This window comes from Myiozetetes cayanensis, unplaced genomic scaffold (assembly GCF_022539395.1).
Source record: "Myiozetetes cayanensis isolate MyiCay16 unplaced genomic scaffold, myiCay2020 scf18, whole genome shotgun sequence".
Taxonomy (NCBI): domain Eukaryota; kingdom Metazoa; phylum Chordata; class Aves; order Passeriformes; family Tyrannidae; genus Myiozetetes; species Myiozetetes cayanensis.
The window spans coordinates 15,921,352-15,942,025 of NW_026087389.1; the positions used below are offsets into that span (position 1 = coordinate 15,921,352).

General features: G+C 63.7%; 4 protein-coding genes across 5 annotated transcripts; all 4 read right to left on the minus strand.

Annotated features, from left to right (window-relative positions):
* Positions 1–843: 843 nt before the first annotated feature.
* HYAL1 (hyaluronidase 1) lies at positions 844–3,709 on the minus strand. The gene is made up of 3 exons (XM_050312769.1): positions 1,580–3,709; positions 1,364–1,453; positions 844–1,274 (listed from the first exon to the last, which is right to left on the minus strand). Exons 1-3 carry the CDS (start codon positions 2,474–2,476, stop codon positions 960–962), a joined length of 1,302 nt encoding a protein of 433 aa, XP_050168726.1. The 5' UTR covers positions 2,477–3,709; the 3' UTR covers positions 844–959.
* Positions 3,710–3,799: 90 nt separating this feature from the next.
* On the minus strand, positions 3,800–6,515 carry HYAL2 (hyaluronidase 2). The gene is made up of 3 exons (XM_050312768.1): positions 5,249–6,515; positions 4,521–4,610; positions 3,800–4,365 (listed from the first exon to the last, which is right to left on the minus strand). Exons 1-3 carry the CDS (start codon positions 6,170–6,172, stop codon positions 3,967–3,969), a joined length of 1,413 nt encoding a protein of 470 aa, XP_050168725.1. The 5' UTR covers positions 6,173–6,515; the 3' UTR covers positions 3,800–3,966.
* A 3,144-nt stretch (positions 6,516–9,659) lies between these two features.
* On the minus strand, positions 9,660–14,364 carry TUSC2 (tumor suppressor 2, mitochondrial calcium regulator). Its single transcript, XM_050312778.1, is given in 4 exon segments — positions 9,660–12,312; positions 13,896–14,016; positions 14,214–14,331; positions 14,334–14,364. Coding segments are annotated over 4 exon segments (336 nt in total). The 3' UTR covers positions 9,660–12,246.
* Positions 14,365–15,267: 903 nt separating this feature from the next.
* Positions 15,268–20,466, minus strand: RASSF1 (Ras association domain family member 1). 2 transcript variants are annotated; one of them, XM_050312773.1, is made up of 6 exons: positions 20,217–20,466; positions 19,051–19,166; positions 16,658–16,762; positions 16,286–16,574; positions 15,578–15,693; positions 15,268–15,468 (listed from the first exon to the last, which is right to left on the minus strand). In XM_050312773.1, the coding sequence occupies exons 1-6, from the start codon at positions 20,464–20,466 to the stop codon at positions 15,322–15,324; spliced, it is 1,023 nt and encodes a 340-aa protein (XP_050168730.1). In that variant the 3' UTR covers positions 15,268–15,321. The 2 variants fall into 2 exon arrangements, with proteins under 2 accessions (XP_050168730.1, XP_050168731.1); XM_050312774.1 differs by lacking the exons at positions 19,051–19,166; positions 20,217–20,466 and adding an exon at positions 16,952–17,842.
* Positions 20,467–20,674: the final 208 nt, after the last annotated feature.

Genomic DNA, 20,674 nt, shown 5'->3' on the forward strand with positions numbered 1-20,674 from the left:
GTATATTCTCAGATACTCCTCAAGGTAATAATAAGAAATTAACAGGTTGCCTGTAGTAAGTCTGCAGAAATCATTGGTTATCATTGTCAGGTCCATATGAGTGATGGGCGTGTTCACAACCCAAGTTCTTCTAGATAGGACATTGGTGTTAGTAACTGCTTTTTGAAAGAAATTTGTGCCCTGGATAGAGCATTTTGAAAATGTATGTTTGGAAACAGTAAACACAGAGTGCTATTCAGAACAGTCACAACATGGAAAGAGTTTACCTGAATTAGGGCCTAAGAACAGAGAACTGAGTATGTGATTCCCCCACCCCAAGCTGAACATCCAGATGGAGATGCCAACATCTTTATCTCAGCTGGACTGGGGAATCGGTGTTTCATGCCTTCTCCCAACTGCTCTAAAATAGGTATGGCTGACTCAGTGGCCTGGGTTACAGAAATGGGTGGGTTTGCATATCATTTGAGGGCTGAACTGTTTTGCATATGGTAATCCAGGGGAAAATCAAAGGGGGGGCAGTGGTTGCACTCCACTCCTCTGTGCCCGATGAGGGATTAGAGAATGCACTCCCCAGCTATAGCCACACAGGAACATCTTTTCACTCCCATCACCTCCACTCTCTGACCACTCCCCATTTCTCATCCTCCTGCCCTGTCATCTCCTTTCTTATGTCTTTTGCCATAAATTTTCTTCTTTTTTTTTTTTTTTGTAGTTTCTCTGAGGCATTACACCCTCAAATCCCCATCCCAAAGTGCAGCCCTTGGCAGCATCACGAGGCACCACTGGTGTTGCTGGGAGACCCTCCTACCCCTAAACAGGCTGCAGCAGAAGACAAGGAGATGCTTGTGAGTGCTTTCTGGTTTTATTAACAGTCCCACAGCCAGGTTCCCAACCCCACGGTGACAGTGCTGGGGCACAAGGTAGGGTCACCCTATCAAACCTGCTGTTCCTGGGGTGTGTCACTTGGAGAAGCCCTGGGTGTCACAGTGGGGTCCCTGCCACTCGTCGTAGCACTGGCAGCTGAACTCCTTTTCCAGCTGGGAGACATCACCAGACTCCAGGCTCTGAGACAACAGCCAGGGCTTGCCAGCGTGCAGGTCGATGGTGAAGCGGAAGGGGTCGAGGTGGAGGAAGCCCTGCTTGTTCTCCTGGCGCACACAGCGCCCATGGCCAGAGCACAGGCTCTGGCTGCACAGATCAGCGCTGGCTGTCACATTGACGATGTAGTGGCCCAGGGGCCCCTCCACGTAGTCCTTCAGTCTCAGGCACATCTCCTGCAATGGCATGTGATGTCACAGCCCTGCACAGCTGAGGAACTGGGGGTCCCTGGTGGCAGGGACGTGGTGCCACCCTCTGCACTCACCTTGGAGGCGCTGTAGTCGAGGTTGCCCCAGAGGATGATGCCAGCAGCACCCTGAGCTGCGCTCTCCCCAATAGTGTTCATCAAGTCCTCCTGCACCCAAGGGGAGAGGAGAAGTCAGTGGTGTCCAGAGCCCCTGCACAGCCCCAGCAGAGCTAAAGACTCCCGGTGCCAACCCATCCGCCCAAGAGGTGTCCAGTATCCCCACATCCCCATCACCTGGGAAAGGAAGTCAACAGTGAGCTCAAAGGCAATCTGGGAGTAGGGCAGGACAGGAATGCCACTGTCAAGGACGCCACGCTGGACGGCAAATGCCTCAGCCACGCGGTGCCGGACGTAGGGGAGCACCTTGTCAGTGCCATTGAGGGAGAGGGGCAGGTAGATACTGGGATAGAGTGCCCGGCTGCTCTTCCAGAGCCAGGACAGATTCCTGTTCCTCTGCTGCTCCACCTCTGGGCACGTCCCATTGTAGAGGCTGTCAAACTGATTGTTGTAGCAGTCGGGGAAACCATAGAAACCCCAGTAGGCATCGGAACGGAGGCTCTCGCCCAGCCACAGGGTCTTGTTCATGAAATTGCAGGTGCTCTCCTCAAACTGCTGCTTGGCCATCTCCTCCACCTCCTCAGGTGACCACTGCGGGTGCTGCTGCTGCACCAGCTCCTCCGACTTCTCCTGGTAGATCTTCATGGAGCCCCAGTTGCGGATCCACAGCGGGCGCCACTTCTCCCAGTCGATGACAGCCAGCCCACTGTAGGTAGGGCTGGGCACGGTCACGTTGATGTCCTGGGTGGCCTGCTGGAGGTGAGCCTCCAGGCTGGCATTTTGGGGGAGCCCCCCATTCACTGGCACCCCCTCAGATGTGTAGTAGGGGAGGAGACCCAGCCTGTCGCTGTAGAAGAGGGTGATGTCCTGCCCGATGAAGGACTGCTGGTCGTTGGCCAACACATCGAAGACCTCCAGGTTGAGGGTGACATTGTACTGCTCGGCACAGTGTTCCGTGGGGATGTTCCAGATGGTGACGAAGGGGCGGTTGATGAGGACAGGGCCAGGCCCCCCAGTGTGGGCCAGGGCAGGCAGGAGCAGCAGGAGGACCCAGCAGGACCACACCAGTGCCATGGTGCTGGTGGGATTAGGGTGGATCCTGGAACTGCCTGGGGACTGGCGTTAATCCACTCCTCTGTTCCCAAGCGGTGCCAGTCACCCAGGGTCACCTGTCCCTCAGTCTCAAAGTCCCTGAAGTTATCAGCAGCTGGAGCCCAGCACAGTGGCCCCGGAGTGGGGACAGCAGCGTGTGTCAGCCCCGTTTAATGACCGGCGGCGGCGGGCTCGGCTGGAAAGGAATGCGCAGAGTCAACACCCCATGACTGGCCGGTGATGAGTGGGCTGGAAAGACAAACAGACACGGACGCGGAGGGGGGGTGGTGGGGAGGAAGGAAGGTCACGGCGATGGACGTGGGCTGAGCCTGGCAGGCGCCGCTGGGGAAGAGGAGAGCGATGGCCATGAGCTGGCAGGAGGAGGGCACTGCTGGGAAGAAGCTCACGGCATCGAGCAGGATCCAGCAGGACAGAGCCCGACGTGGCGCAGGAGGGCACGGCCCGGGGACACTCACAGCACAGGGCAGCAGCCACAGGAGGGCACGGCCCGGGAAAGAGGCACAGCAGCCCAGGGGTGCGGGCAGGAAGGCGGTTGTGCCACGCGGGGCCGTGCCGTGCCCACGGGCACCGCAAAGAACAGAGCAGTGCCCGGAGGGGCTGCACGGGCACAGGCAGAGCAGGGCTGCGCCGGGCACGCTGTGCCACGGGGACACAGGAAACACGCGAGGGCACCGCTGGGGGACACTCAGCTGGCAGGGGACAGCGGAGCTCAGCGACACTCGGGGTACAGGGGTGTCCCCACGAGGATCCCGGTCCCCCGAAGCGTTCCCGTCGCGCAGCCCCAGCACCGGCCGCGCCCAAGGGGTTTGTCCCGGGATTGAGGGTGTGGCCAGGCGGGGAATCCCGGAGCGGAGCCAGGGCCACGGAGAGCAGGGGGAGGAGCCCGGGCGGGGCGTGGCGAGCGCGGCTCCACGTGGGTGGCCCGACCGTGGCTACCCACGCCGCTCCGGCTTCATGCTGGGAGCTCCCACCCTCAGAGGGCTTTACCCGAGCGGCTCTGGCCCCATGGGGAGAGATCCCATCCCTGCTGTGCCTCTCCCGAGCTTCACACCCGCCGCCCAGTGCTCCCACCCCACAGTGGCAATGTCTGGGAGTTGGGTGACCCGTGGCCTCCCCCTCTGCCCCAAATTAGCCCACACCTCTCCCTCTGACCAGCTTTATTCGAGGTAAAGCACTTGAGTGTGGGGCAGCACACAGGGGCTCAGCACCACACAGAACCCACTCCCCGCCCCCATGTCCCACTTGCCCCCATCCCTCTCCTTACAACAGGAGAGGGGTCCCCCTCCTCCCTCCATCCCCACTGCAGCAGGGAGGGCAGAGATGGGGCAAAACAGCTCTGCCCCTCACAGTGAGGGGCAGCCCCCCATAACAAGCTGCCTCCTAGGCAGGGTAGTGATAATCTTAAATAGGCCCCTACACCACAGAAAGGGGCACCTCAGTCCAGCGTGGGGTCAGCACCAGCTTGCAAGCAGCAACAGCACCCCAAGTCCTAGTGGTGCCAGGAGCCCAGGGGCACCATTGCTGAGGCCAGTGGGTGTCTGACAGCTACTGCCCTGCCAGCCCTGGTAGCAGTGGCAGTGAAAGTGGGTCCGTAGGAAGAGGATATCAGCAGGGGACAGCTGGCCCTCAACCCAGAAGAGGGGGTGCTTCGGGTGGTCTGCATCCCGGCGCCGCAGCTGGAAGTTGGTGGAGTTGAGGTGGAGGAAGACGTCGGCAGTGCTGTCCTGGCGCAGGCAGCGCCCCTGGCCCTGGCACAGTGTTTTGCTGCAGAGCTCTGCTGCTGTCGAGACATTCACGATGTAGCGCCCCAGGTCCCCCTCCAGGTAGTTCTTCAAAGTCTGACACAACTCCTAGGAGAAAGGGAGCACCAGGGGCATGTTGGTGTGACAGAGAGAGAAGCATCTCAGACAGAGAGGACAGCTCAGCCACTGGTCCTCCTCCTCTGGGGGCAGGTGAGCCTTTCACCCATCATCCACCCACCTCCCATGCAAGACCCCAAACCTACCCGGTTTTTGGCATCATCCGCCTCACCCCAGAAAATGGCCCCAGCTGCACCCAGTGCTGCGCTCTCTCCGACGGTGGAGATCAGATCCAGCTGTGGGGACAGAGCCTGGTTAGTGCCCACAGACCCCACACAGCACCCACACTCCCAGCACAGTGTGCTCCAAAGTGTCCACTGCAGGGCCGGGGAGGCTTTGAGCCACAGGGAGAAGGGACTGTCCCAGATCCTGGGGGACAAGACTTCCCAACACTGCCCTCCTCATCAGGGGTTAAGCCAGCACAGCACAGGGGCTGTGGGCTCACATACCCCAGGGTCCTGGCTGTCAGGACCTGTCAGTCTTACAGTATCTCCCAGGCACTTCCCTGGCAGTGGTGACCATTGGTGCCAGTTCTGCTGACAGACAACCCATACCTAAGGGAAGCAGTTTGTGGCATCCTATCATCCAGTCACAGAGGGGCTGAGCTGGGGGGGGTCTCCCATTCCCCTTGAAGGGAAGGAAGCAGAGCTGAGCACCCCTCGGGCTCCCTGGGGCCAGCCACGTGCCAAAGGGTGCTGCTCCCCACCCCACACAGAGACAGCCACGGTTGGACCATGAGGGCAGACACCAGTCACCAGAGCCACTCTGCTCCAGGGGAGCAAGATGGATCACTGGCAGCAGAACCACCTCAGCTGACCCCGAAGTCCAGATGCCTAGGGCTTGGGATAAGGACGTCCCTGTAGTGCAGCCCTACCTGGCTGAGCACATTCAGCTTGCGGATGTAGGTGGGCCGGGTGTAGACAAAGACAGGCAGGGAGTAGTTGTCATGGTGCTGCTGGGAGATGCGTATGGCCTCCATCACCCGTGCCCGCACGAACTTGCGGATATTGGGAGTGGAGTCCAGGAGCGGGTCGAGGTAGATGGAGGGGTAGAGCGCTGTGCTCTCCTTCCAGAGCCACACCAGCTGGTCATTGCGGGTCTTCTCCACATCTGGGCACTGCCCGGTGTAGCTTTCCTTGTTCTTGCTGTAGTCGTGGTTGTAGCAATCAGGGAACAGGTAGAACCCCCAGAGCTGCTTCGGTCGGATGCTCTTGGCCTTGCGCAGGGTCCTCACCATGAACTCCTGGGCAGCTGACTCAAACTCGAACACTGCCTGCTTGTTCACCATCTCACGGGTCCAGTTTCGGTTACGCTCGAGCACCAGACTCTGTGACACGTCCCGGTAGATGTCCTTGGGCTTCCAGTTGCGAGCCCAGACAGGCCGCCACTCCTCCCAGTCAATGACGGCCAGCCCTTCCCTGGTGGGCGACTGGATGTACTTGGTGATGCCGTCCTTAAGGCGTTCCAGGTGCTCCAACAGGTTGCTGTTTTGGGGGACACCGCCATTGACGGGCACACCCTGGCGAGTGTAGTAGGGGTAGAGCCCCAGGCGCTCCTTGTAGAAGATGGTGAGGTCCTGCCGCACGAAGCCTTCGTTGGGGGAGGCGTCCAGATCGAAGATGCTGAAGTCAAACTCCACCTGGAAGCGGGGCTTGCAGTCCTGGGTGGGCACGTTCCAGGCCACCAGGAAGGGGCGGCGGGTGACATGGGGGGAGGCCGACGGCTTCTCGGGAGGCTGCCGGGCCAGGGCCAGCAGGGCCAGCCAGGGCACCGCCGCCGCCGCGCAGCCCCCGCGCATCCTGCCCGGCGGGGCCTGGGGGCGGCGGGAGACGGGGGGTCAGGAGCGGGGCAGGCAGGCGGGGGTGCAGGCAGGGGCGGCTCTGCCCGCACCCCCCAAGGCAGACCCCGACCCAAGGCCCCTCCCGCGGCAGAGAGGTGAGCTGAGCCCCCCGGGGGGGTGCTGGCTCCCAGGAATCCCGGTTCCAAGCGGCTTCGCTCGCTCCGTCTCCCGTTCCCGCTTCCCGGCGCTCCCGCGGGTGCCGGCGCGGTGCCGCCTTTGTTCGCGGCCGGCAGACAAAGCGCCGGGGCGCGGCCCCCCGCGGCCCCGCTCGCTCCCCGCGCGGCTCTCCCCGCGCCTCAGGCCATTCCCCGCCGCGGGCTCCAGCGCCGCCGCCTCCCCCCGCCGCCGCTTTTAAACCTCCCGGCGCGCACCACCCGCGGGGGCGCCGCCCTCCGCCCGCCGGCCTCGCCTCTCGCCCTCTCCCGCGCCGCGCCGGGCTGGCGGCGTCGACTGTCGCGGGGCCCTGGGGCCGCGGGCCGGCGGCGGAGCCCGCGCCGCACACACACACCTCGGCGGGACCGCCGCACCGGGCAACTGGGAGCCACCCCCCGCGGTCCCGACGCGCTTGGTATGGCCTGGGAGGACCCGCCCCCACGCGGCGGAAGGGCGGGCGGGGCCGCGGCGGGGGCCGGTAGGGGGCGCTGCAGGGCGCGGGGCGGACGTGAGGGGATCCCAAAACGCAGCGCTGGGGTGACCCCGAAACCCCAAAACAGAAGTGAACCCCCGTCTGTGATGACCCCAGAACAGCGACTGTGATACCCCCAGCATTGTGTCCCCAGGGCGGTCGTAACCTCAGAATCGGTCACTCCAGGACGGTGGTAACACCAGGACTGTGGTGGTCCCACGGTGGTGATGACCGCAGGATCATGATGTCCCCAAAACAGTGGTGACCCCAGAACGGTGGTGACCTCAGGGTGGTGGTGTTCCCAGGATCAACATCACCCCAAAATGCTGACTCCAGAATGGCGGTGACACCAGGATGCTGTAGCGGGATCATGTCCCCAAAATGGTGGTGATCTTAGGATGGTGGTGACTCCAGAAAGTGGTAGCAACCCCAGAATGCTGGTGTCCCCAAGGCAGTGGTGACCTCAGAATAGTGGTGTCCCCAAGGCAGCAGTGTCCCCACAACAGTGGTGTCCCCAGAGCAGTGGTGTGCCCACAGCAGCAGTGTCCCCAGGACAGTGGTGACCCCGGGGTGGTGCCGTGCTGCACAGGACATCCTGTTCAGGGCTGGGGCAATCGGTGCTGCTGACTCAGCCACGACCCCGTGGGTTTCCTGCCCAGAGGGGACAAAGGGGGCCATGAGAGCAGCAGAGCTGGGAGACCTTCCTTCCCAGGGCACTGCTGAGGCTCCAGAAGGTCCCCCCAGACGGGCAGCGGGACAGGCAGGGCTCAGGGACCAGCCATGTGGCAATCCCTGTGTCCTGCCTGTCCTGTGCTTGCTCTGGCCAGGGCTGGCCCCGGCAGGCTGGGGGCCATCGGGGTGCCCCGCAGAGGAAGCACTGGAGAGCGAGGGTGTGCCGGGGTTGACAGGGGAAGGAAACGGGGCTGAATCTACGGAAACATTCCCCAGCCGCCCGCCAGCTCCTCAGGGATCGGGCGGGAGCTCCAAGCCCAGCATTGTTCGGTGTCAGCCCCTGGTGCCGCCAGTGCCGAGCCCTCAGGCACCCGCAGATGGCTCCAGTTAGTGACACCACTCGGGTGCCAGCTTTTGTGGTGAAGCTCCCACCGAGAGGGTGACAGTACTGCCAGGGATGGGCACTGCGTCCAGGCCGGCCACTCTGAGTCCAGGCTGTATGCCACCGCTCGGCCCAGCCTGCGGCCAACACCAGCCACTGGCTGGGAGAGGGGCAGGGAAGGTCAGCCGCTGCCCGTTGGCTGCCAAAACACTTGGGAGAGGTTGTGGGGAGCCAAGCAGTCCCAGCGCTGCAGGCGCTGCCCTTCCCCTCTGGGCAGTAAACAGGCTCCCTTCGCCAGCAGCAGAAACGCCTAAAATTTTCCATCCTCCTCATGCAAAGGTACCCGGCCCCCCCGGCAGCGGGGTGGCCAGAGGGGTCACAGCTTTCCACTGCTGGAAGTCCTCAATGTGACGCAGTTTCTCACTGTTGTCCCCTCAGTGGGACTCCGCACCGCCTGACTCGGTTTCCCTCCTTGCTTCCAGAAGACTCTAGATTTTGGGAGGGGGCAGCTGGACAGATCCACCCTGCTGAGCATGAGATCATTTTAAGTCATTCCCAGATGGGCACAAGAGAGGAGAAGGGTGCAGGGCGGCAGCGGTGGGCAGTGCCCAGGGTGAGCCGAGCAGGCGAGCTGCTCCTTGCAGGCAGCTGGGAGGATGGGAATCCCTCATGGGTGCAGATAAAGATAACGGGACGGGATGTGAGTCACATCCATGAGTCACACCAGACAGGTCCAGGCAAGGTGCATAAGGAGCTCAGCTTGGGGATGGAGCAGCCAGGAAGCCAGGAGGGGATGTCGGCACCTGCCTCCACCCTTGGGCTGGGGGCTCCAGGCATGGCCCTGCCCCATGGGCAGCAGGAGGGCACTGGGCTGGCCCGCCAGACACGGAGATGCTCACAAAACCAGAGATCCACAGCCAGTGCCTTGAGAAACCTCACCGAGCTTTAACTCCCTGCACAGCCACCATGATCCATCACACCCTTCAAAGCCACCATGATCCATCCATCTCTCCTGGACTGCTATGGATCAACAGGCTAAAGTTGCGCAGCCTCGCCCCCCTCCAGCCAGAGCAGTGGCAGGACAAGCTGACCACTCACTCACTGCAGCTCTTGTCAGCGGCTCATTTCCGAGCCAGCTTGTGCAGAGGAAATGATGAGAGGTGACGGTGGCCACAGGAAAACATTTGTGGGGCTGTCAGGGACAGGATATGGGGTACAAAGTGAGATCACACTCGTCCCACGGACAGCCGGCAGCGCTCGGGGGATGAGAGGCTTCCCGGCACAGGGCCTGGAAGTCGTCAGGCCCCCGTGATTAATGAGACACTGATTTGGCAGGACAGGCGAGGAAGGAGCGGACAGGCGGATCCTCCACCCCCCGCGAGGTTCAGGCAGTGCCACGGCAAGAGTAGCCTGAGGCTGGGCTGCCTTCAAATCTCCAGACCTCCCTCCCCAGGAAAGAGGGTCCTGAGCTCCAACCCTCGAGGCTGAACAAGGAAATTACAAAGATTACACTTTGTTATATATTTAAAGGATGTTATGGCAGCTACAATTAAAGTCACAGCCTGACAAAGACACCAACTCCTGCCAGTGCCATGTGCCAACTGGAGCACCTGGAAATGGCTGTGACCCATGGGTTCTTCACCACCAGTTCAGCCACATATGCACAAACATCCCCCTCCTGCAAAAACAGGGGGCTCGAAATGCTGGTGGCAAAACCCTACTCCCCTCAGGCACAGCCACCCTCCCCAGTAAGACAGCTCTTGGACTTGCAGGCTCTACAAATAATTTTATTGAAATTTAACAAAAGTGGACAGATGCACTGGGAGGAAGGACCGTAAATAGTGTACATTTCCCAAACCCATGGGTCCTACCCACACGCTAGAGGAGCAAGGAGCCTAGTGTCAGTGAGTACGGCTACACATCCACACAGGAAAGCACAACATCACACAGAAATCATTAAAAAAAAAAAAAAGAATCAAAAGGAAAACTTTCCTTTTTTTTTTTTGCTTGCTCCAACACCACAGTGGACACAAATACTATTTACAGTGACCTTCACATTTTTAAGACCCCTCCAGGTGCTCCCAAGGCCCTGCTGCTGCAGGAAGGCTGGAGGGGCCTGGGGGCTGGCTGCTGTGGCGACCAGCCTGGGAAGAAACAGGGCAGGATGCAGTTTGTTGGCAGCCTGCAGAGGTTCGCTGCCACTCCCATGACACTAGAGGGGTAGAGGGGTGGGAGAAGGCCTGTTTTTTTGGGGAAGCATGTTTAATGCCCTGGGGGAAGGGTGGGCAGCCTGTCAGGAAGGACAAAAGCATCCTTGCTAAGCCAGTCTTAGTCTCTGCCCCCTCCCCTGGTGTTCAACCCTGCCTTGCCAGCAGATTTTCAGCTGACAGCCCTGTGAGGGGTTCCCCACTGGGACAGGCAAACAGCACTGACCCTCTCCCCACTCCTCCTTCGCCTTCCCAGTACCCATAGCGGGTTAAGTGCAGCTTCCTGTGCCCTCAGAGAGCAGCGGGGCAAGGCGGCACAGACAGTGCGTGGTTTTCTCTCCTCTTCCTGGGGACAGCAGCTCCTGCTCTCCTGCAGAGCCTGAGGGGATGCCCTGCCCAGGGAGCTCCAGCCTGGGAGAAACTCAGGAGCAGGTGGTGTGAATAAGAAACACTTCAGTGGGGGATTGTTTTAAGACAAGACTCTTTCAAGCAAGCAGAACAAAAGATGTCGAGAGAAGTGCCCAGCATCACAGTGTAGACAAGCCCTGCCCTCCCACTTTCCTGCTTGGTGGCAGCCAGCACATCCACTTCACCCTGCGTGCTCGCTCCTGCCGATGGGAACAGCGGGTGGAGGGACGTGAAGGGAAGAGGTGGTGACAGGAAGACGGCAACAGCCACGCCGCCGTTATCTCCCCGAAGCCGGGAATGTGGCCCCACGCCCGGGCGGCTCTCAACGGACGCGGCGATGGATACATCCAACGTAGACACTGACGGGGCTGGCAGCCAAGTGCCAGCAGCTTAAATTAAAAATCGAGGTAGCAAACGTCTGAAGTGCTTAGAAAGTAAATAAGTTCTGGGACGAAAGAGGAGGAAAGCCGAGCCGGCTGCTGTGGGGAGCAGGCTCTGACCCACTTTAAAGCTGTGCCTGCTGCCGGTCCTCCTCTGCCTGCCCGGTCCAGGCATAGCCAAGCAGGGAGGAGGGACTCCTTGTGCTGGCGAGGGGCATTTGGGGTCAGGCCTTTCCCCCAACACCTGGCAACACACAGGAGTGAGAGCTTTTTCGGTGCCACCAAGACCTCGTGCAGGAGGGAAGAGAGAAGAGCAGGACCTTCCAAGGCGGGGTAGAAATTCCCCCTTTAAAGTGCATCGCGCTTCCCTTCTGCCGCCAGCTGGGATGGGGAGGAACCACAGTTCACATCGCCAGGGAGATTTCCAAGCCGGGGCAGGTACACCAATTGATTGTTTCGGGGGACAGGGAAGGAAGAGAGAGGATTCCTTTCCTGCTTGGCTCAGTCAAGGCCCACCCTCCAGGGAGGTACTTTCAAACAGCAGCGGGGGGTGAGGACACTGCCTGGCAGCCTGGCCCTGCAGCGGATGAGGGACGGTGCTCAGCAGGAGGCAGTGTGCCAATGGGGGTGGCAAGTCTGCTGCAGAGCTGGGACCCTGCTGCCACCAGCAGTGGCTATGGACTGCAGAGATCTCCAGCAGGCAGCAGCAAAGCCAACCTTCCCAGAGCCAGCATAAGCGGGGAAACGCACAGGGGGAAGAGACTGAGGTCCAGGAGAGAGGCATCTGATCTCCATCCCCTTCCCAAGAGGAATGCAACAGCCAGCCAGATGTGCTTCAAGACCCCTCAGCCTGCCCTGTTCATCCTCCATCAACGGACCCATCCAGGGGAGCATCACCTCACACCCACGTCAAGGGACACACTGCAACACTGGCCATCTAACCTGCGGGCCCCAGAGGCCTCGGGCAGCGGGTCACTGTGCCCTGGCCCTCCCTGGGCCGCATACCTGAGAAGCAGGGGGTTCTCTACGGTGAGAAGTGTGGGCTCGCTCTCCCTTTAACAGCTCACACACAGCAGCTCGTTTGCAGTTCCAGTTACCCATCACACGTGGGCTACAGGCTACAAAAGGTATTTTAGTCTTCTGACTCAAGCGAGGATGTTTTTAAGCAGTTGTTGCACAAGGTCACCCATCTCCTGCGAGGGCCTGCTCCGTCCTGCCTCACCTCCGGGCGAGGGGAGAGCCACCGTCCTGCCGTGCGCCCGGAGTCCTCCTCGGGTGGGAACACGGCGCAGCCTGGCCCGGCGAGGCTGGGGGTGGTGGGGCAGGGCCTCCCGCCCGCAGGCAGAGATGTCTGGGACTCACACCTCGCAGATGATCACCGGGAAATCCACGTGAATGCGAGGGTGCTCTAGTTTCACTATGCCCTGAAAAAAGAGTCAGAGTGGTGATCAGAAAGGGACTGAAAAACGACACGCCTGAGCCCTGCCAGTCACCCCAGGACAGAGGACGTTGCGCCCTCCAGGAACCGCAGGGACCAGGGTCCAAAAAGCAGCTGTGACACGTGGTAGGGCCTGAAGAGCACCAGGCAGAGCACAGGCACTCTGCCCTTCGAACTCGTCCCTGGAGAGCCCAGGGCAGCATGGCTGGCTGCCACACATGGCAGGGCGAGCAAGGAGGGAGCTGCTCTGCCAGGCACTGCCCGTGCAGCAGCTGGTGCGTGACTGGCAGATATCGGCCGTCCGGGCTTTTCATCCGGCACCTTCCATTCACGGGACTTAAAGGAATGAAAAGAGCTCTCTGAGGGAACGCAGCCGGGGCAGCTGGCACACAAGAAAAGCAGCTTTCTGTGCAGAGGGGAGGGGAGGCTGCTGAATGAACGCTCCCTCCACACCAGCCACAGGCACCGTTCCCATGGCCCGTCCAAGCCTTCTCCTGTTACGGCACCAGGAGGAGCCACTGGCAGGTGGGGGGCTGGGGGCAGAAGGCGGGGAAGGAGCTCAGGGCTGGACCTGCAGCCACAGAGCGAGAGCAAAGCCCGGGCTAGCAAAGGGCTCTTCAGTGCTGGTACCTGCTCTCCTTGGTTCAGACAAGCTTTGCAACTGCACGAGTTTCAACCCAGATCAACGAGAAGTCAGTCCCACAGCCCGAGACTGCCTCTGCAACAACGTCAGTCCAGGAAGCAGCATCAAATCCTTCCCTCCATAACTGCCAGTGTAGTGCTGAGGGGTCCCACCCTGTTGGGGGGCTGCCCTCCCCAAAGAGTACACCAACAGCTCGTCCCAAGGCTTGCTAGAGCCATGCCTTTCTGCTTACTTAGGAAAGACTCCTACAGAATGTCTCTCTCCAGCCCTGGTTTGATCCACCTTTTTCTCCATTTATGCCCCCGAAAGCTTCCCTGCACACAGGCTATCCTGCCCCTGAACCAAGACCCTCTGTTGGTGTCCCAGCCCCTGCCCAGCGTCACACCAGTTGCTTATTTTAAGAGGAGACTTTTGCACTGAGGTGCAAAACATGAAGCTGGCATCACTACTGAGCAGCTGGAGGGGATGTGCCCACTCATGTCACTGCGTGATGGGCTTTGGCTGCTGCTCCCCAAGGCAGGGCCTGGCCCTCTGCACTGACATGACATGGGCTGAGCCAGCACAGCTCCCCACAGCCCATGGAAGGTGCTTGGCAACGAGACAGCATGACCATGAAGGGCTGCCTGGCACACTGTGCCCCACAGCACACACCAGGCTGAGCTCTAAAAGGCTCAGGCACCGCTTCTCTCCGAAAAGGGCAGCTGGAGGGTGCTATCAACCCTCCCTCTTCTGTCACAGCCTCACCAGGTGACATGAATGTGAGCCAGGACACACAGGAGTCATGGCTCTGAGGCAGAAACTGGGGGGAGGAAAAAGCCTCCACCTTCCCAAGATGCCCCGAGGGAAAAGCCTCCTGCAAAGCCGGGACTTCAGCTGTCACCGTGGCGCTTCAGCCTCGCTGCCCCCCACCTTCCCCCACACCCCACCTGAGGTATCAGGTTCTTGTGGATCCTCTTCAGCTTGGCGCGCTTCCTCCCGTTCTTGGTGACGATTGTCTCCTCGTAGAACTCGTGAGCAAGATCCCCGTCCTCATCGTAGTACATGGAGCTGCCGGGAGGAGAGGGGAGGGAGGCGGGTGGTTGAGAGCCGGGCCGGGGGCTGGGCAGGCCGGGGGCTGGGCAGGCCGGGCCTCCCCGGCCCTGGGGGGCTGCACCGACCGCCCGCTGCCGTCCCGGCCCAGCAGCAGAGCCCCCCGCCCCTCGGCAGCCTCCCCGCGTCCCCCGCCCCGCTCTCCCCGCTCTCACCCGCGCCGTGTGAACACGAAGGGGGTGGCGGCGCGCGCGGCCCGCGCCCGGGCCAGGGCCTGCTCGCCCGCCGGGGCCTCCGGGCCGCCGCCGCCCGCCGCCGGCGAGGCGAAGGAGCCACAGCCCGCGACTTGGAGCCGCTGGCGCCCATGGCGGGGGCGGCGGCGGCGGGAGCGGGGCCGGGGGGGAAGGGACGGGGCCGGCCCGGAGCCGCCCGGCGACACCGACCGAGCGCCGCCCGCGCCGCCGCTGCGCCACTTCCGCCGCCCGCCACACGTGACGGCGGCGCGGGCGCGCCCTCCTCCCCGCCCCGAAGCTCACGGGTTCGAGTCCCGGCGCTGCCGCTCTGCTCCCGAAACACGTGCGGGGACCCACGGCCCGCTGGCAGCGCGGGGGATCCGCGTCCCGTCCCTTCCCGCCCAGCCAAAGACACACCGCAGGCCAGGCCTCGTCACCAAGATGTCTTTATTGGTGCTCGATGCCCTGCTTCCCCACAGGGACAATCACTCATATCCAGGGACATTCGTTCCCCAAAGACACCCACTCCCCTGGGGATACCCATTCCCCGGGGGGCACTTTCTCCCTCCAGAACACACACTCCTTTGGGGACACACACTCCCAGGTGACACTCGCTCCCTTCAGGACATCCACTCTTTGGGGACACACACTCCCCGCGGGAAACTTTCTCCCTCCAGAACACCCACTCCTCTGGGGACACACACTCCCCGGGAGACACTTTCTCCCTCCAGAACACCCACTCCTCTGGGGACACGCACTCCCAGGGGACGCTCGCTCCCCTCAGGACACCCAGTCCCCTGGAGACACACACTCCCGGGTGACACTTGCTCCCCTCAGAACACCCACTCCCCTGGGGACATCCAATCCCCCAGGTGACACTCTCTCCCTCAGGACACTCGTTCCCCTGCGTTCACCCACTCCCGGGTGACACTCGCTCCTTCCAGGCACTCCCACTCTCTGGGCCGGCCCCATGGGGGCTGTGACAGCCCGCTGGTTCCGCGGTGCCCCGTTCCACCCCCCTCCCCGGTGCCCCCACCCGCCGGCGGACGAGAGTCCCGGTGCTGGCTGTCCTCGGTCGCGGGTGTCGCGGTCACCCCGGCGTGCGCGTGGCCAGCGCCTCCTGCATCTTCTGGCGGCAGCGGGCGTAGCGGTGCCGCAGCCGCCGCACGTGCTCCTCCTCCTCCCGCTGCAGGATGCGCAGGAAGTTGTGCAGCTCCGGCAGCGTGAAGGCGTCCCACTGCGGGCACAGGGGCTCCCATCGCGACGGGGACCTGCCGCGTCCCCCCGCGGCCGCCTCTCCCCAGGGGTGAGGGTGCCAGCCCCCCTCCCTGTCCCCCCGCACTCACGTTCACCTCTCCGGTCTCGTTCTCCTTCAGGACGAAGCTCAGCACCTTCTCACTGGGGCCAGCCAGCAGCCGCAGCCGCAGGGGCTGCTCGTCGTCGCCCAGCTTCCGCAGGTACACTGCAAGGGTGGCCACGGGTCACAGCGGGGACAACGCCAGGGGGACACTGCCACCGTGGGGACATAACCCTCACAGGGGACACCACTACCACTGGGAACACCACTTCCACGGCAGACTCTGCTGCCACGGGGGACGCACCCATGGTGACAAGGGACACTGCCACCAAAGGGGGATACCATTGCTGCAGGGATGCTGCCACCATGAGGATGCTTCCACCACAGGGACACCACCACCACCAAGTAAACTACTGATCATGGGGGACTCTGCTGCCATGGGGGGACATGCCCATGGTGACACAGGACACTGCCACCAAAGCGGGGATACTACTGCTACAGGGATGCTGCCAGCACAGAGATGCTGCTACCCAGGCAAAGCTGCCACTATGGGGACACCACTGTCAGGATGACACTGCTGCCACGATAGAGAACCATGGAGAACACCACCGCTATGGGAACACCACTGCCATGAGGATGCTGCCACCACGAGAGACACCATCATTCTGGGGACACTGTCACCACAGAGGAAACTGCCACTATGGGGACACAGCCACCGCTGTGGGGACAGGGCCACCTTGCTTGTCAAGGGCACTACCTTGCTCATCCTTCTCAGACCTCTCGAAGAGGGCGAACTTGCGGGGGTTGTCGACGACGGTGAACTTGCGGAGGAGGGCGTCGATGACCTCGCTGGCGCGGGTGTGCGACAGGATGTGCAGGTGCTTCACGGTGCCCTTGGGCAGGTAGAAGGACGTGCGGCGCTTCACGCCCTGGGTGTGCGGCCGCCCCGCCTGCAGGGCGGGGCCCTTCTTGGTGGCCGGCACCGAGACGGGCCGCACCAGCTTCAGCTGCACCTTGATGAAGCCGGTGTAGGAGCCGTCCTTGTTCTGCGAGACACCAGTGGGGGGGTGAGCGGGGACAGAGCAAAGGCACCACGCCTTCCCCGCCCGGCCCCGCGCCGGCCCCGTACCAGGCTCATGAAGAGGTTGCTGTTGATCTGGCTGTTGTACTCCTTGATCCGCTGCTCCACCTGCGTCTGGTCCAGCTCTGTCTTCTCCCACTCGCTGGGCTCATCCTGTGTGACAGCAGCCGGGCTGAGCGGCACTGCGGGCGGGGGTGAGCTCTCCGCCTACCCCGGTTATCCCGCCGGCCCCCGGCCCATCCCGCAGCACGGACTGAAACACGCGCGGGCGGTTGCGCGGGGTTGCATCAGCCCGGCTGGCGCTGAGCTGGGCTGTTGCCGGGGAAGTACAGCTGAGCTCACCGCGGTCCCAGCCCTGCTCCGGGAACACCGTCACCGGCCGTCCCTCCAGCCCTCTTCCCTGGGACTGCAGGGGTGGGTGAACTCGGCTGCGAGCACACCCGGGGCTGAGCGTCCCTTCCCGGCACCCCAGATCAGAGAGGCGTCCCCAAGGCAGAGCGCCGGCAGCCGCCAGCCCGGCACCAGGGCGTCTGGGCAGGCTGGGAGCCCGTGGGGACGCCCTGGGATTCGAGGCAGGAGGGCCGGACCCGGGGTGCAGCCCGCCCACGCCGCCGGCACCCCACTTCAAAGTGCTGGCCCCACACAAGGGGGACCCAGGCGTCCCGGCTCGGCGTCCCTGCCACCCACACCCACTAATGAGTATTTACGTGGGGCTGCGAAGCTGCCACACAGTGTTGCACGAGTCCCCACGGCACTAAGGGGCTCCCAGCCCTGACAGCCACCCCACAGCATGCAGGCACTGCCGGACCCTGCGGGGGTCCCTGCAGGATGCGGACAGCTGTGAGGCTACCCGGGGGGCTCACCTTGGCACCCCCAAATGCTGTCCTTTGCCCTCTCTGGGAGCAACTCCAGACTGGAGGACCTTGGGGTGGCTGTGCCAGACAGCAAAACCCCACTGACCCCATGGTGTCTCGCTCACCCCACATCCACCTGGACAGGGCCACCGTGTCCCATGGCATGGCCACACTTGTGGCCACTCTTGCCCCAGGGCAGGGCCACGTTCACCCTCCAGCAGGGTGATGCTCACGCCCGTGCACACCCCATAGCAGACCCACGCTCACTTCCCAGACAGGACCACCCACATCCCGTGTGTTCCCCACGCACCAAGCCCACTCTCTCCTGCTCCCCAGCACCCAGCCCCGGGCGGGTGCTCCTCGATGATGTCACCCGTGTTCCCCCATGACGTCACGACCCCGGACCGACCTGGCGGCGGCGCGGGCGGCGACCGAGGGAGGTGCGGGCGGTGTAGAAGAGCTCGGGCTCGGAGTCGGAGTCCTCCTGGCTGCAGTAGCCGCTGCTGGCCGTGCTGCCCCCCGTGCCCCCCGCGCCGCCCCGCCGCAGGGCCAACGCCGAAGCCCCGCAGCCCCCGGCCCCGCCGCCCCCGCCCCGGTCCCGGTCCCGGTCCCGGTCCCGGTCCCGGTCCCGGCCCCGGCCCCGGTCCCGGCGGCGCTGGCGGAGGGCACGGCCCGGGCCGGCCGGCCCGCAGCCCCGCCGGGCCGGCGGGCACACGGGCACACCCGGCCCCGCGCCAGCCCGGCCGGCCCCCGGGCTGGGGCCCGGCTCGCCCCGCTCCCGGCTCGGCTCAGCCCGCTCCCGCTCCTGGGCCCGGCTCCGCTCAGCCTGGCCCTTGGCTCGGCTCGGCTCGGTCCGCTCCCGGTCCCTATCGCGGCTCGGCTCAGCCCGCTCCCGGGTCTCGGTCCCGCCTCAACTCCGCCCGACCCCAGTCTCAGTCCTGGCTCGGCTCAGCTCAGTCTCTATAGCTCTCCTGTTCTGGCTCAGCTCCGCCCGATCCCTATCGCGGTCCCGGCTCGGCTCAGCCCGGTCCCTATCGCGGTCCCGGCTCGGCTCAGCGCGCCGTCTCTCGCGTCCTGCCCCGCTCCTGGCTCGGCGCGGTCCCAGCCCTGCCCCGCCCCGGCCCTGGGGCTGACGCGGGCCGGGGGCGGCGCGGCGGCCCCGCTTCCGGCGGTGACTTCACCCGCGCCCGCCCGGACACGGCTGTGCCCCGGCTCGGATTGCTCGGATCGTCCCGGTGCAGAGCGGGCAGCGCGGCACGGGCACGGCGCGGGCACAGCACACCCGGCATGGCACAGCTCGGCTCGGCACGGCTTCACACAGCCCAGCACAGCCCTGAAAGGCTTGGCACAGCCCGGCATGACACAGACTCACACAGCCCAGCAAAGCCCAGCCCAGTCCAGCAAGGCTTGTCACAGCCTGGCATGGCTCAGCCCGGCATGGCACACCAAAATCCTGCAAGGCTCAGCACAGCTGTGACATGGCCTCACATGGAACAGCCTGGCATAGCTCCTCCACAACCCTGGGCAGCCCCCAAGGTTGGCCACCCCCTGCCCACCCTCTCCCTCATAGACAGGCCCAGGCCTTACCACATTGGTGTCCTTCTCCAGCTCGTTGCCATCGTCCTCATCGCTGGTGCCTGGGGGGCCACTGCAGTCCAGCCGCACGAGGGCTCGGCACCGGTAATGGCAGGTGAAGCTGCAGTCTGGCAACAGGGACAGGACCAGTGTCACCACCATGGGTAGCCTGGGTGTCAGGGTCAGGGCACTGGTGCATGGTGGGACAAGGGCTGGCACACAGTGCCAGTACTGGTACCGGCTGCCTGCCCCTGCAGTGCCCAGGGACCCAGCGGTAGCACCCATGTGGGACATGGTGCTGTGCCATGTGCTGACTGGTCCTGCGGTGCCTGTGCTCCCTACTGAGCCAGCCAGCATGGGATGCTTAGTGCCTGGTACTGGGACACCCAGTACTAGGATGCCCAGTGTGGGTGCTCAGTATTAGGATGCCCAGTGGCCAGTGAGGATGCCCAGTGCTGGATTACCAGGTGCCCAGTACAGGGATGTGGGGTGCCTGGTGAGGGCATTCTGAATGGGGTTGCCCAGTGCCTGGTGCAGGTGCCCAGTATTGTGATGCCCATCTCAGTGGGAGTGCCTGGCATCAGGATGCCCGGTGGGAGTAATTTGTATCGAGGTGCCTGTGCAGGTGCCCAGTGCTAGGATGTTCAGTGCCCAGTGTTGGTGCTTGCTGCCAGGATACCTGTGCCTAGTGATGGGGCACCTGGTGTTCAGTGAGGGTGCCCACTACCAGGATGCTCGGTGCCTCCTGGGGGTGTCCAGTGACTGGTGGGGTACCCTATGGCAGGATGCCTTGTGGCCACAGGGAGTGCCTGGTGGTGAGGGTGCCTGGTGGTGGATTCCCAGTGCCAGGAAACCCGTGGCCAGTGGTGGGACACGTGGTGCTCAGGAGGGGGTGCCGACTACCAGGATGCCCAGTGCCCTGTAGGGGGGTCTGATGGTGGGATGCCCGGTGAAAGGGGTGCCCGGTGCTGGGGGTGCCCAGAGGCGGGCTATTCGGTGCTCGGTGGGGTCCCCCAGTGCCGAGGAAGCAGAGTGGCGGGATGCCCGGTGCCTGGCAGGGATGCCAGGTGCCGGGATGCCCGATGGCGGGGGTGCCAGGTGCCGGGATGCCCGGTGCTCGGGGGTGGGATGGTCGCTGGCAGGGGTGCGGGGGGCCCGGGGCATGGCGCGGTACTCACGGCGGCACTGGAGGCTCTTCCTGCCGCCGCCCCAGACGAAGTCCCCGCAGAGATCGCACCAGGTGTGCAGCCCGCGGCGCCGCGGCTCGAAGCGGTGTCCGCCGCCCGGGGCCGCCGTCAGCCGCGGGTCGGGATGCGCTCCGGGGCCGGGCCGGCGGGCTGGGCTGATGCGCAGCGCGTTGGTCCGTTCTAGGCGGCCCCGGCCCGGCCGCGGCTCCGGCTGCAGCTCCCGCAGCTCGATGAGTTCCATGCTCCGGCGGCCGCGGGCGCTGAGCAGTGGCGGGGCGGGGGCCGCCACCGGGGTCGGGGCCGGGGCGGGGACCGGGAGGAGCCGCCCTGTCCGGGTACCGCGAGGGAAACTGAGGCAGGAGAAGGGGAGACGGCGAAGAGCCCCGGGGTCCCGATGGCCAACTCCGGTCCCGGCGAGGCCAGCGGGGCGGGCTGGAGGCGGGGATGAG

Bases quoted from the DNA above. Each gene is read 5' to 3' on its own strand.
- HYAL1 (XM_050312769.1), bottom strand. From the start codon at position 2,476: ATGGCACTGGTGTGGTCCTGCTGGGTCCTCCTGCTGCTCCTGCCTGCC. The intron at 1,454-1,579 runs GTGATGGGGATG...CCTTGGGTGCAG, and splicing joins CTGTTGACTTCCTTTCCCAG to GAGGACTTGATGAACACTAT. The intron at 1,275-1,363 runs GTGAGTGCAGAG...ATGCCATTGCAG, and splicing joins TCGACTACAGCGCCTCCAAG to GAGATGTGCCTGAGACTGAA.
- RASSF1 (XM_050312773.1), bottom strand. From the start codon at position 20,466: ATGGAACTCATCGAGCTGCGGGAGCTGCAGCCGGAGCCGCGGCCGGGC. The intron at 19,167-20,216 runs GTGAGTACCGCG...CCCTGTTGCCAG, and splicing joins GAAGAGCCTCCAGTGCCGCC to ACTGCAGCTTCACCTGCCAT. The intron at 15,469-15,577 runs GTGAGTGCGGGG...CTGTGCCCGCAG, and splicing joins ACGAGACCGGAGAGGTGAAC to TGGGACGCCTTCACGCTGCC.
- HYAL2 (XM_050312768.1), bottom strand. From the start codon at position 6,172: ATGCGCGGGGGCTGCGCGGCGGCGGCGGTGCCCTGGCTGGCCCTGCTG. The intron at 4,611-5,248 runs GTAGGGCTGCAC...CTGTCCCCACAG, and splicing joins AGCTGAATGTGCTCAGCCAG to CTGGATCTGATCTCCACCGT. The intron at 4,366-4,520 runs GTAGGTTTGGGG...CCTTTCTCCTAG, and splicing joins CGGATGATGCCAAAAACCGG to GAGTTGTGTCAGACTTTGAA.